General features: G+C 37.1%; 1 protein-coding gene across 3 annotated transcripts in view; it reads left to right on the forward strand.

The window, feature by feature from the left end:
- The window catches only part of Serpinb7 (serpin family B member 7), a 63369-nt gene that overhangs the window by 30940 nt on the left and 17250 nt on the right, over window positions 1–15179 (forward strand). For 2 of the 3 annotated variants that reach the window (XM_057770259.1, XM_057770260.1), the window contains exons 2-4: window positions 10199–10384; window positions 14186–14236; window positions 14855–14971. In XM_057770259.1, coding sequence (XP_057626242.1) covers window positions 10217–10384; window positions 14186–14236; window positions 14855–14971 — 336 coding nt within the window. In that variant the 5' untranslated portion in view covers window positions 10199–10216. The remainder of the gene's footprint in view (window positions 1–10198; window positions 10385–14185; window positions 14237–14854; window positions 14972–15179) is intronic. The other variant, XM_057770261.1, reaches the window with a different exon arrangement.

The raw sequence follows: 15179 nt of genomic DNA on the forward strand, positions 1-15179 counted from the left end.
ATTTTCCAGTTGCTGTCATTTCAGTCCCTTGCCTTTATTTAACCATCTAGTCATGTGTAACTTTATCTCTACAGTGGAGATAGAGGATATAGACTTCAGTGCGTTTTGAATCACTGTAGTAAGTTATCACCATAATTAGAAGAAAAAACTGGAAATCCATTCAAAAGCTTTAATTTTTTTCATCTTAACAGAAACCTCCATCAGAAAGTTTACTGCAATAGCTAATTTGAATATTAGTTTTAGTGATTATTCATTATTTTAGTTTTTTCCACAGTTACAATGGTTATAAGGCATCATGGGGACAATCAATAGCTAATTGATTTTTTAGCAAACAAGCTCTCTTTCTTAATTGGAAAGAGGCAGAAGTGAAGAAAATGAGCAAACATCTCTATGGTGATGGTAATGTTTAATTCTGGCAGCCCTTTACAATAGAGGGTGCAATCACCTTGCTGACATTAGCTGTCCTTTGGAAGGGACTCAGCTGCATGAATTTGGATTCCATTCCTTCTGTGTGTGGTAGGCTGTGGTGATTGTAACACCAAGCTCAGTGTTGTAGTGGGAGATCCTGGAATAGGACACATCTTTTTCTTTTCTTTTTTTTTTTTAGAAGACATCGAGTTTATTGTTCAGTCTGTGATCATGAATTGACTAAATAAAGATACTTTTATTTATACTTGAACAGAATTTTTAGAAGGCGGGCTAATATCCTTAGAGAGAATGAATAAATTTTGAATAACAATCAATTTCACAATGCTTTTCTTTTTTTACAGTCTTTCATTTATTTATTTATTTTTAAAATTTGTTTATTAAAAATTTACACCTCCTCCCATTTCCCTCCTACTCCCCCCACTCTTCCTCCCCCTCCCTCTCCAGTCCTAAGAGAAGTCAGGGTACCCTGCCCTGTGGGAAGTTCAAGGCCCTCTCCGCTACATCCAGGTCTAGGAAGGTGAGCATCCAAACAGACTAGGATCCCACAAAAACAATACATGCAGTAGAATCAAAACCCAGTGCCATTATCATTGGCTCCTCAGTCAGCCCTCATTGTCAGCCACATTCAGAGAGTCCGGTCTGATCACATGCTTGCTCGTTCAGTCCCAGTCCAGCTGGCCTTGGTGAGCTCCCATTAAATCAGTTGCACTGTCTCTGTGGGTGGACGCACCCCTCGCGGTCCTGACTTCCTTGCTCATGTTCTCCCTCCTTCTGCTCCTCATTTGGACCTTGGGAGCTCAGTGCAGTGATCCAATGTGGGTCTCTGTCTCTATCTCCATTCATCGCGGGATGAAGGTTCTATGGTGATATGCAAGATACTCATCAGTGTGTCTATGGGATAAGGCCAGTTCAGGCACCCTTTCCTCTGCTGCACAAGGACCTAGCTGGGGACATCTCCTTGGACACCTGGGAACTCCTCTAGAGCCAAGTCTCTTGCCAATCCTAAAATGGTTCCCTTAATTAAGATATCTTCTTCCCTGCTCCCATATCCACCCTTCCTCCATCTCAACCATCCCATTCCCCGAGCTCTCTTCAGTCCTTCCCTTCTCCCTTCTCTCTCCCCGTCTCCATTTCCCCCCACCCCACCCAACCCTCTTTTTTTTTTTTTTTTTTTTTTTTTTTTTTTTGGTTTTTTCGAGACAGGGTTTCTCTGTAGCTTTGGTGCCCGTCCTGGAACTAGCGCTTGTAGACCAGGCTGGCCTTGAACTCCCAGAGATCCGCCTGCCTCTGCCTCCCGAGTGCTGGGATTAAAGGCGTGTGCCACAACCGCCCGGCACCACCCTACCCTCTTGCTCCCAACTTTTGCCCGGTGATCTTGTCCACGTCCAGTATCAAGGAGGATAAATATGTTTTCTTTGGGTTCATCTTCTTATTTAGCTTCTCTAGGATCATGAACTATAGGCTCAATGTCCTTTGCTTATGGCTAGAATCCACTAATGAGAGAGTACATACTATATTCATCTTTTTGGGTCTGGGTTATCTTCCTCAGTAAAGTGTTTTCTATTTCCAACCATTTGCATGAAGATTCAATATGTCATTTTTTTTTTCCCCACTGAGTAGAACTCTAATGTGTACATGTGCCACACCTTCTTTATCCATTCTAGGACTACATCTTCTTTGTGTGGCATGTTCTGCAGGCCGAAGTGTGAGCAATTGATTGGATATCTTTGGTACATCTGGTCACTTTCAGGGTACAAGTTCCCCTCGTTGAACTCCAGCCTTTGGGGTGACAGGGCAAATCTGGGCGGTGTGGTGTGACTTTCCACTGCCAGTCAGTAGGGTGGAGGACAGGCTGGCAGAATGACAAGAATGAGCTAACTCGCCCAGTTTCAGGCTACCTGACACTTTCTCAGTTCAGGGAAGAGTCTGGAGAGGTTGAGTGTAGTGATTAACTCCACAGATACCTCTCTGGAAAATTACTAGCCCCTCAGAAGAAGAAGGAGTGAGCATGGACAACAAATGGTACAAAAGGAAGCCAAAGTTAGGGCCACAGAAGAGCATTTGAGTATAATGAATAATAAAAGTGGTGTCTTAAATTCTGCTTTAGATGATTACTTCAGGCCAATTTTACCAAGGGAGGAAAAATTGGGCCATAAGAGATCAATGCCAAATTATAATAAAATTGAATATTAAACTTTGAATCAGCTGTTTTTAGTTTTGAGATAGTCTTGTAGACTGGAATGTTATGAGATGGGCTCATGAACACTGTTTTCTTGATTTATTTGCAAGATTATCTTTAAACTATTTTACTATAAAGAGTAGAGATGGGAAATTGCCTTCTTAAATCTCTCTCACATCTAAACTGAACAAACCACATAATGATCATCTTAGTCAGATACTATTTTGAAACCTTATGGAAACCCAAATGCTTGTAAACTTCTGTGGGACAGTGCTGTGCTCTGAGTCATAAAGGATCCACCCCAGAAGTGACATGTAAGCATCAGTAAGCAACTGCATGGGAGACAGCACCTAGGGACAGTCTTAAGACCCAATTCTAATGGTATTTAACAAGTTTGATTCGAAATGACTACTTTGGTTTCTTAAATAGTGGCGAATGAGGTTCTCATTTTAGCCTCCTGCTTCTTTGCTCAGTGGATGGTGTAGACATTTAGTGCTGAAAAGTCCAGAGCAGGGTGGAGAAGTTTTGCTTGTAATTGTGGTTATCATCACTGCTTCCATGCGTACGAATGCTGTTGTAAATACCTTGCTGTTTTTCATATTCAAATATGCCTCTCTTATCCACTATTGTGGGTGATTTCTGAGTTCACTACTGAATCTCAAGCCAGTTGTACACGACAGATTCGATGTGCACAGTTCTAAAGTATCTCTAGGTTGTTTGCTTGAAAGAATTTCCTTCTGCTTGTGCAGTTTGTATGACTGGCAGTTCTTCTGCTTAGATTTGGGATTGCAGAAGGAGTTCAGTGAGCCTCTGCCATAGGCTGTAGCTGTTAGCCCTCTCAGCTGCACTGTGCACACTTCTCAGGACCTGGTCATCCTTAACTCAGGATTCCAGTCTACTCCCTGTCAAAACTTTATAGCAGAATTAGAATTTTGATCAGCTATATACTTTGAGCCATGGGCCTGACTTTTATTTAGTTCCTTCTTTGCTTGGAGAGATTTAAAAAAACTTTGAATCATAACCCAGAAACACAAAGTTGCTTTTGATGTATTCACATAACTTCACAGAAAGAAGATTTCCAGAATTCCCAATACCTCTATCCAAATTCTGTATTCAAGGAAACCTCTCTCCTTCTCATGGGGACTAAGGCAACTATTTACTCTGAATGGTGGGTTCACCCACAGGAACATTCTCATACACATACCCTTTTTAAATTGGTCTTTGGTAGGTTATCACACTGCATGCATATTTTTGTGGTGGTTATTTAGTTTCTAAACCCAAGTTCTACGTCCTGATGAAGAGATTTTAGACATTAAATGATAGCATAATTGAGGGAACTAGAACATCTTCTGGTGAGAATTGGATCTGTTCTGTGTGAAGCATAGTTTGAAGATGCCCTAGAGATAAGCAGAGGCCTTGTGAGGAGACTTGTACCTGAAGGAAGTGGATGCCTTTTTATAAATGTCCATCTAGGACCAAGGGAATTCAGGATGCTGATACTAGGAATCTAAGGAACACTGAGCTAGATTGGTGAGTCTTATTCTTTTCAATAGCATCTTCTGTATACCTCAGCTACCTCTTCTCCCTGCCGTCCTCCTGTGATTAAAATTCTATGTAGAAACTGTTGTATTATTTTCCCAAGAGGTGCAAAACTACCTAGCAGAGGGATATTAGTTGCAAAACTCTAAGGTTTGTGCAGTAAATTGCTATATAAAAATGGGTGAAGTGACCAAGACTTTCACTGTAATAATATATAACATAAAAAACGACAAAGTTGTTGACAGAATGAAAGTAAAGGGGGTGGATTTGAAATTATCAGGGCCTTATTCTATAAGTAAGATTATATATGTATATATATATATCACCAAATTAATTTGAATTATTATTTGGTAGATTAAAAATTGAGCCACCAAAAACAATGAAATAACTTGTTCAAGGTCACAGCCAGTGGAGTTGTCTGGCTGGAACAATGGCGCTAGAGCTAGCACTTATTCTCTGTTTGTTCCAGGTGACATACGGTCTCAATAATGAGGAGTCCAGATGCAAGACCGCCAAGCTTGTCTTGTGAAACAGCCATTCATACTTGCCCCCACTTCCCCCACTTTTCCTCACAACTACTGCAAGTAACAGCACTCAGCTGCGTTGAATTGTGTCTTGTTCATCAGATGTCTAATCAGCATGCTAACATCACTCAGTTTTGCCTTTTGCTAATGACTGTCTCTGGACATCACTTCATGTGAAAGCGTAGTATATGTTTTTAGTATACTACTCTTCACAACACTCTCTAAAATCTCACTGCCTTCCCTCCAGAAAAATATACCAAACTTTCTATTTGTATTCAGTATTTATCACAAGCGAGAGAAGCTTATCCAGAGGAGCTCTGGATGTTGTCTTATGATCTGTGCTTCAGAGCAGAGTCCTTGCCGTGTGATAGCAATGGTGACCACATTATCAATCTTTCCTGTGTGTTTGATTTCTGTTTTCCCTTTGTTGCTTTATTTCTCTTCTGAGGAATACAGCTGTCTCTCTCCATATGTCCAGTGGTCTGAGAGGACATTCGTTTTAGAAAATCTCAAATTATCAAGTTTATTCCATGTTAGTAATAAGCCATACAATTAAAATGAAGAATTTTACTGGAATTGCAGGACTAACGTATGAGGTCAACTCAGAATCACTAACTAAAATATAAGCTTGCTTCTTGAGAAAGAGTCAGCTTATTGTCTTTCTCAAATGCAGTATTTCCTAGTTCCCAAGTTGCTAGAAAATGAGTCTTTGGGGAGGGACTCTACTGCATTTCTTGTCGTCTGCTAAAACTGAAAGAGTAGGAAGGCAGAGAAGACAGCAATATCACAGCATCAGCCACTGAATTTTATAAGTAAAATGCTATATACACATGTTTGAAAAAAATACTGTTATAATAATTTCAGATTCATTCAGTTTCATTAAAAATATCTATTCTGACAACTTTGAATTGAAGTCATAGTTAATTACAGATTTTCTTCACTTTGCTTTATAAAAGACTTGAGCACAATTTCACTCAGTGGAATTATTTTTAAAGTATTGTGGTCATAGGAAAAAGGGAGTGTCTGAGTCAGAGGCTTTATATTTCAGAGTAATGCAGGGAACTCTCCAGACTCACCCAACCAGCTGCAACTTCCTCTATGAAGACAGTCAGGTAAATGCTCCCAGTGTCCACAGTGTAAAGGAGAGAGAGAGAGAGAGAGAGAGAGAGAGAGAGAGAGAGAGAGAGAGAGAGAGAGAGAGAATATGAGTGAATCTTGCTACTTCTCTTTATTCGAGACATTACATGCATCAAGGTTTCAAAATGCTCTCCACTTCTCTCTGGTTTATGACTTCTCCAGACTGATTTTGACTTGCTACTGTCATGGAAAATGGTGCTTGCCACAGTGTGAAAAATCAGTTATCAGTCAAAGTTTTGTGTTCAGTCTTTAAATAGATAAATTGGGGATTACATACACATCTAATTTTGATTTCCAGTGTTCTTATTTACATCACTATATGTTGGAATTTGCCAATTCTTTAAAATAGAATAGAATTAATAATCACAGGCTTAGAAGTTAATCAAAGTTTAAACTTTTAAAAGCATGGAAATATTTGAGAATATTTGTAGTGAGCAGCAATTTTTTTGCAATACAATATTTAGAGTACTGGTAAGAAATAAAAATAAAATTTGTTTAGTAGTTATTCTTTCCTCATATATAATTTAATTTCAATAATAATAAGCAATTAATTTTTCTTTCATAATTTAAAATTACTCTAAGATTACATATGATTTTACCGTGCAGTTAAACCATGTATCTTATCAATTAGATACAATTTTAGGATCATGAGACAGAATCATTCTAATTCCATGCTTTATTGAGGTTATTTTATGTCTAGGTTTGTTTATGCTTCATTTTAAAACTATTTTCTTAATAGTTTAATTAGATTATTAAAACAAAGCTTTAGTGATATTTATATTTGGGGTATTTTGGCTTCGGTTTTCTCACAACATATAGTTGTCAGAGCAGAGAAAACACACTGCCAGCATGAAACTTTTTTTGGTTGCCTTCAGGGGGCTGTAATTTTTGTCTGAAATTTGGAATTTAAGACATTATGTAAGAAGTTTCTATTTTGCACTGACTTTAAATTATGAACTTTTAAATTATTTTGTAATTTTATACTAAGCAGACGTGTCTGTGCAAGAAACATAAGAATGTGGTGTTTGGGGATTAAATGAAAAATTCCTCTCTCTAGTCAAATTCTTTTATGATTGAAAAGATGTTTTTTTTTTTGTCATTATACCATCTCAATAACAGTGTACTGACTGCAGGGACACCTTCTGTAGCCTGAATCCAAGTTAATTTCCGTGACAGTTGCTTAGTTCTATACCTAAGTGCCAAACATTTGCTACTCACTGGTATTTTTTTTTAAACAGTAATTTTTTTGTTGGCATTTTACATATTTATTTTTAAGTTGGTGAAAAATTATTATAGGAGAAAGAAAAGCTCTTCTGATGCTAGTTTTTACGCATTCTCAGCTTTTGGAACTTTGGGGCATAAAGTCACGGAGTCAGTCTTAAGATGTCTGTTTGTCAATGGAATGCAGTCTTCACCTTCAATGAGGAGGAGTTTTGCTTTCATTTCATGAACATGGAGTCCACTTTACATAGAGAAAGTTAAAAAAATCAGTTATGCAAAGTAGAATTTTTCTGAATTTATCTTCAACATGTGTGAGCCTGTTTGTATAAGAGCGATTGAAGGTATTTAGTGCTACCCATCATTTTAAAAGTTAGGGTTTCAGGATTTAATATTGTCTAGGAATGTCTTGACTCATCTTTTTCTGTAATAACATTTTATCAGTATGATTTCTATGCCATGAAGTTTACTTTATCTGATGAAATTAGTTACATAACTTTTTTTTTCAATGAGCAGATTCCTGCGTTTCTCTTCTTTCCTTTTTGATAAAATGACAATTTTGTGAGATGTTACCATGTTGACTAAATATTTTATTGTTTGGATTGTAAAGAAGAGTAATGTTGAAAAGTCAGAAATGATTCTTTTACCCAAAACTGTAAATCAGTAAGAGATAATTTGTAAAGAATGGGAGGAATTGGTATTTTACTTGTGACATAATTTTACCTGATAGCCTCCATGGGCCTAAAAATCCTTTTAGTTTCTTTTTAATCATTCTAGCCTGCACCATGTCCAGAGTTTTTGAACAAACCCATGGACACAATCTCCCTTGTAATCGGAAGGATTGTTGTGCTTTTGCTGTCTCGGTGCTTTCTCAGAGCACCGCCTTACATTTGCACCGAGGCTCTGCCGCCAACACAGATCTTTCCGAAAAGAGAGGTTCTAAAGACACCATCCTTGGGGAAGTAATGATATTCTTATGCGTCTAACTTAATGAAAGACATCGCTGCATGTCTCATTTTTATACTTCATGCTTTTATTTATTTGGTTCATAATTTTTCAAGCTATAGTTGTGATGTTCTTTCCCAAGACCAAAATACAATTAAGTCCCTAAAAGGTTCTGAGACCATAGACAATGTCAATGTCACTCCGTGGTTTGTCACTACTAAACCCAAACAGAGCCCTAGTTTGTATTTGTCTTCTTTTCTTTTGCTAGAATCTTTTATTTGTGGTACTAATGACAGTCTCTTTTTCCTGTATTAGCTGGATAAAATATGAAATAAATTTAGTAATTTTCTGGGTAATTTTTATCTGGTTTTGATTTTAACATTGCTAGATAACCTAGGGCTTTGTGTGTTCTAGGTCACTGAACTTCACTCTTAGTCCTCAATTACACTTTCCTTCTCCTTCGCTAAATTACACTTTGTTATATCTTTTTTGCTGATTTTTTTATTTGTTTGTTTTGAGACACGTGCTCACTGTGTATCCCTGGCTGGTCTGGAGTTCACTGTATAGACTAGGTTGACCTTGAATTCAAACAGATCTGCCTGTCTCTACCTCTGGAATACTGGGGTTAAAGGCATGAGCCACTACATCCAACCTCATAAATAATTATATTAAAAAATAGATTTTTTCTTGGAATAAAATATGTGTGTAATGTGATTGATTTTTTTTTTCTTATTCTATGTTCCTGGACTGTAACTTATAACATTGGCATTTTAGAATATTACTTTGTGCTACCTATGTCTTCTTCCTGGAGATGGTCTTTATCTCCCATACTTTTGCTATGTCTTCTTCGTGGAGACAGTCTCTATCTGCCATACTTTGCTTCTCCCACTTGGTGACCGATTCTTCCCCAGTTCTTCCCCAGTTCTTCCCCAGTTCTAGAGTAACAGGTGGCAACATGCATGCTTTTCTGCTGCACATTATTGCTACAGTTCTATGATCATTTCATGGAATAAACTAGAAGTTAGTGTAGAAGAGTGAAAAATTTGCTCCAGTTCATGCAACTGTTTCAGTAAGCTTGACACAGTGCTGGGCTCCTGAGTGGCTGCCATTGTACCAGGTGAGTGGTATGGAACATCCATCAAGTTCATTTTAGTCTAAGCCAGGTCCCCTGTGACATTGGGATTAGTAAGCTGTGGAGAAAGTCTTCAAAGATGCACTGAATATGTCCCTGGGGAACTTTAGGGTGGCGGCACTGTTCTGTATCCAAGAACAATGCTATTGGAATTATAAGATAGTTTTACTCCATGATCCTATATCTGCTATTGTAGCCTACCTGAATTTTCTAGCAAAATCTAGACCTCTGGGTTGGAAAGTCTTGATACTTGTAACAATAACTATAACTATTTTTATTATTTATTTTTATATCAATAATCACTTTTTCTATTAAAAATCAGACAGGCTCAGCCTAGGTATAGTAGGGAGGGCCATAGACTTTCCCCAAAGCAATGTGCCTTGCCCTCTCAGAGAAATGGATGGTGGTGGTGGGGGTATGTGGAGGGAATGGGAGAAGGGGAGGAAGTGGGAACTTGGATTGGTATGTATAATGAAAAAAGATAGTTTTGTTTTCTTTAAAATATTTAAATAAATAAAAAAAATAAAAAATCAGAAAATTATCTTTCAAAAGGCAAATATATTTACAAGACCAAAGGTGAACTGTGTTTAAAATTAAAATGGTTCAAAAAAATCATGGTGAACAATGACCCTACGGACATGTATAGAGGCCATGAGGGGGCCAGTGTGAGGAAATGATATGATAAAAGTAAGGGTGGCTAGGAAACAAAGGCTGTGTTGAGCAGACTGTGAGGATAGAGGATTTCTTGCAGTCAGTCATATGTATGAATGTGCATCTTGAAAACAGGTCAGCAAGAACCACTGAGAATAGAGCACCCATCAAGGAAAGATCAGGATTATACTCAAAATGCAAATAGGAGAGCTTGGTTTTTCTGCTGTGTCGGGGTCAGGAAAAGGAACATATTCTGTATTGTTGCCAAGCAAGTTTTAGAGTATTAGAACCAAGGATGCAGGACCAAAGGAATCATCTCTTCCTGTCTCCAGCTATTTGGTAATTGCTTACAAGGGTGAAGAAATGAAGCTTTGAATTAATAATAATAAGCAAACATACAAACAAATGCGCTCTGAGATAATTTAACTCTCCATTGACCTCTAGGCAACACTGGGTTTCACAATGGCCTCCCTTGCTGCAGCAAATGCAGAATTTGGCTTCGACTTATTCAGAGAAATGGATAACTGTCAAGGAAATGGAAATGTATTCTTCTCTTCCCTGAGCCTCTTCACTGCCCTGACCCTAATCCGTCTGGGTGCTCGAGGTGACTGTGCACATCAGATTGACAAGGTCAGTGTTGCATTTCCCAGTCATTCATAGGGGTGAACTGTTTTCTTCAAGAGAATATATCATGCTAAGCCATAGGCTTGACTTCCAAGTCTTGGTTTTTAGTTGTGAAGAAGCAGAAATAAATCTCAGATGCTTTTACTGAGCACATTGCTTCTAAAAGTTTCTTCCTTTGATAGTAGCAGCTGCATCAACGAGACAGCTCATGAAGTAAATTATTAGGTGTGGTCCAGCTCTCTGGGTTTTAGGAAGTTCTCTAAGTACACACTAATGCTTGGACACCACTGGATGAGTAGGTTTAGGTATGATAGAACTTGGCAGAGCATCCCAGTTTAGTTTTGTTTTGTTTGTGGTGTTGGGTATGGAACCTTTATACTTGCTAGACAAGTGTTCAACCACAGTCTGATGTCCTAGTTTAGACACTGATCACCTGGACACAAATGACAGTCATATACACCAGACAAAAGGAGGCTACCTAAACAGTATTTGCAATCACCACCTTCTTTACCACCTCCAGCAAGTGCTTATTAACATACCCTTGTAAGGCTCTGAACTGTGATGGTTAATGTTTCCTTCCCATCTCCCAGGAAATCATCATAGAAATTCTGCCGTTCTACAGCAGCTGCCTTGCAGGTCCAGCTGTTTTCACAGGTTTAGAAGCCACCCATTTCTGATGCCATTTGCACTTATTGTTTTAGTTCAGTGTTGTTGAGGGTGTTTTGTGTATGTCATTTACACTGCAACGATTCTTCTCTTTCTCTACCTAACTCAATGAGTCTGATGCTAGTGGGCAGCTGAGTGGGGAACTGGCCGAGTCCAGAGATACACTGCCCATTTTCTTTAAATTTCTATATACAACTCCCATATTCAGCTTCAGAATAGCTCCACAGTCTGAGAAAATAGGACGTTAGTTGTTGTTTCTTATGGGAAACACAATCAAGAGTCCAGGAGTCATGAGCTGAGCTGTAGGACTGATCCACACCGGCTAGCAGTTATCTAACTTTTCATATTAGCTGTTGGAGAAACAAGTAAGTTGTTCCAGCAGCCTCTGTGCTGTCCCTCCACAGTACCATAACCAGTCACCATATGATCAGGACATTTTCCCACTTCTGAGGGGAGGGAATGTTTTGCATTTCAGATGTCTAGATCAAAATCTATGAAGACTTGGGCACAGAAACAGTTGTTGGAAAGGGCTGTGAGAGTGCCACACTGGAAAAGAATAGAAATCTAATCCTGATTAAGTTCACACAGTCGTAAGATCATAAACTATTACTCAAATTATGATTGACTTTCATCTAATATTTCTTAGATATCATTGACTGTCTTTCACTTTTACATAAAAATGCCTAGATAATTAATGCTATATCTGCTTCCTAGCTGATTAAATACATTTTAAAATATTTTTTTATTTTCAGTATTTATGTAAATTGAATAATTCATTATTAAGCTGTTTCTCTAGAATATATAAAATAGATCAAAAGTTCTTTCATTTTATATTCATTGAATTTACTCTAGTTTCTAGCTCATGGTACTTATCCCAATGCACAGTCTGTAATTTACCCAAACAAACACTACATACAACTCTAACTGTTCTGTGAGCTACCACACACACACAAATAACCAAGTCTCACTTTCATATTTTATCTCATCAGGATTGCTCTTTGTAAAATAATAATAATAATCATAGTAATAATAATAATAATTCAACTTTAAAATAAAAATTTAACTAAGAAACAATAGTTATATTTGCAAGTATATCCATGAAGTATAATGTGATGTATTGATCTTTGCATGTATTATAGAATGATTAAATAAGACTAACACATTCATTACTTCAATGACATGTGTTGTTGTTGTTTACTAAATCCTTTCCTCTTAGCATGTGTGGACAAGCATTCTCTGATAGATTTCTATGGTATGAACCCTTGAGTGTCAAGCCCGCACCATAACAGTTTATCAAGCTTACAGATTTAAGACAAGAAAACCCTAAGAACTAACTACTGAATCAGAATTTTCCTAGGATCTGTAGCTCACAGGTACCACAGATTTTTAGTAAACATTGAGAATCTTTTACAACTGAGCATGTCATATATGATTACTCATTGTTGAAACAAATTTCTCTTTGTGAGGAATTAAAGACTATCAAAAGTGCATTTTAATTCTATAATGAGTTTTAAAACGACATCATAAGGAAGTTTTGAATTGGGCATAAGATATTAATTTTTCATTTTTATTCAATTATAAATATAACACATTTCTATTTTAACTATATCCTTTAATATTAAAATTTCCAAACTTGAGGCATGCAAGAATTTCTTTCTTTCTTTTTTTTTTTTTTTTTTTTGGTTTTTCGAGACAGGGTTTCTCTGTAGCTTTGGTGCCTGTCCCGGAACTAGCTCTTGTAGATCAGGCTGGCCTCGAACTCCCAGAGATCCGCCTGCCTCTGCCTCCCGAGTGCTGGGATTAAAGGCGTGCGCCACCACCGCCCAGCGTAAGAATTTCTTAAACTTTGTAGACACAATCCCGAATTACACAGAGAAAGTCTGAGAACTCCCTACCAGAAGGTACCAAAATTATCCCTAGTCAAGATTTCATAATAATGCAGAAGGCAAGTTGTGGGGAGAATGGGAACAGGTTGGAAGATGGACTTTGATAGAAGCTTCGGAGATGAAGCAGCCGTAACCACACGTATACTACCACAAGATTATCCTCTATCAGTCAAAACTGCCCCTTTTCAAATTAAAATCACATTTGTTTCAAGAATACATTATTTAACTTGTCAACACAAATGAATACCCGAAATAAACCTTTTTAGTACATGCATGGTACAAGAGAACATGTAGCTATGAAGAAGACAGAATGTTAGCCAAAGCCTGGGTTTCTGCACTGAGAAGGCATTTATTAGGTTAAACAAGGCATGCATTCAAAATTAAAGTTATTAATTACTTGAGTATTGGAGAAAGTTTATATGTGAAGAATCTCAGAAGACTGGGAGCAGACAATGATGAGGGAAGGAATAGTTCAATGTTCAATTGGTGATGATACTTTGTCTGGGGACATGACAAATTAAAACAGTATTACTTTGTAAGGTGAAATTTGAAGACATATAGAAATTATAGTTGATAGAAAATGTTAATGAATTTCATGTTCTAGAATGCATTTAAATAATGAGAATGAAGGCAGAAACTGGTAGGCAAGACTTAAAGAAAACATTAAACAAACCCATGAATTAGTTACATAATGAGTACTGACCCAAATGCTCCAATGAACCACCAGGTTATTCCAAAGTAAGGCTTGGGTGTTCCACGGCTCCCAAAATACTATTTCAGTATCCTGCAATTCTTGTAGTGATCACTGTGCTAGTGTTTCAGTAGAACATGGTGAAAACTATTGAGTTTAAGCAGTACAAACTTCCCGCTGCTGTGTCAAAATACCAGAGAAAATAAAATTTAAGGTACTAAGGCTCACAGTTTCAGAGGTTTCCACCCACAGTTGCTTGGCTGACCCTAATCTCACTGTGATATTTACTAAATTAATAGAAATCCCACAATTATGTCTAATCTGAGAGAAGTTAGTATGTGAAACAGGAAGAGAAAGAAATAAAGATGGAGACCAGAAGTGATTTCTGTCTGAGCCATTGGCATTCGTTTGGAGGCATGAGAAGAGTGAGCTCTCAGACGCTGGTGATACTGAAGTGACACTTCATGAGCATTGTTAGAAATAAGTTTCTTATTCTCAAAACCTCTTGCTAACTGATCTTTGCATGCATCCTGATTCTGATAATATTTTGTATCATGTTTGCAGGCACTTTACTTTAACGCCCCATCAAGGCAAGGAGACTGCTCTAACAACCAGGTAAAGATGACATGTTCCTCAAAGAAAAAGTAAATTAGAAATTCAGTTTAAGAAAAATTCTATCTTTTGAACATGTTTTAGGGTTTTCTATCCCATTAAAACAACGAGATCCATTTCAAACCCCCAAATTTCAATTTTATGAAATTTATTTATATAAATAAACATAAATAATATAAATAAATTTTAATTATATAAAAACAAACATAATTTTGATAATTTAATTGCTAATTTACCAATTTTTTGCTTGCCAGGTTCTAGTAAAATATTGATAATCAGCCTTTCTCTTCTGTCCTTTACAGTTAAGTGAAATTATTAAATTAATTAATTTAGTTAAAAATTTAATAAATTCAATCACTAATTAATGAACTAATATGGATCTTGAGCTAATTGATAGCTTCCTATTGATAACTTTATTTCACTAAGTTGTTCAGTTTGATTGCAAACAATAAGATGAGGAAGGGTAAAGACACTGATCACATATATGATGCTTTGCTTGCTGCTTTTGTATCAATATTTTCCAGTGCTTATATAGAATAATAAACATGATTTATTTCATGTGTAAGTGATATTATTCATCTTTTCAGTATGAGATTGAATTTGTGTCCCTCTGTTTGATAGTCAGGACTGCAGCATCAATTGAAAAGAGTTCTCACTGACATAAACTCATCCCATAAGGATTATGAACTCAGCATTGTCAATGGACTTTTTGCAGAAAAAGTGTTTGACTTTCATAAGGTGGGTAAAATTGTTTATCTCAGAAGGTTTCATCCACTCTAGACATAAATCTTGTTCCATCTACTACATAAATAATGTCTTCTACCTTCTTATAAGCCATGGAAAAAATTATTTTATTATTCTTGCTTCCACTGTGGTATTCAAAATATTACCTTGTGATCTAGTGAACCCACATATTCAGTGTGGTCCAACTGATGCACTTCAGACA

The sequence above is a fragment of the Chionomys nivalis genome, chromosome 5, assembly GCF_950005125.1.
Source record: "Chionomys nivalis chromosome 5, mChiNiv1.1, whole genome shotgun sequence".
Classification (NCBI taxonomy): domain Eukaryota; kingdom Metazoa; phylum Chordata; class Mammalia; order Rodentia; family Cricetidae; genus Chionomys; species Chionomys nivalis.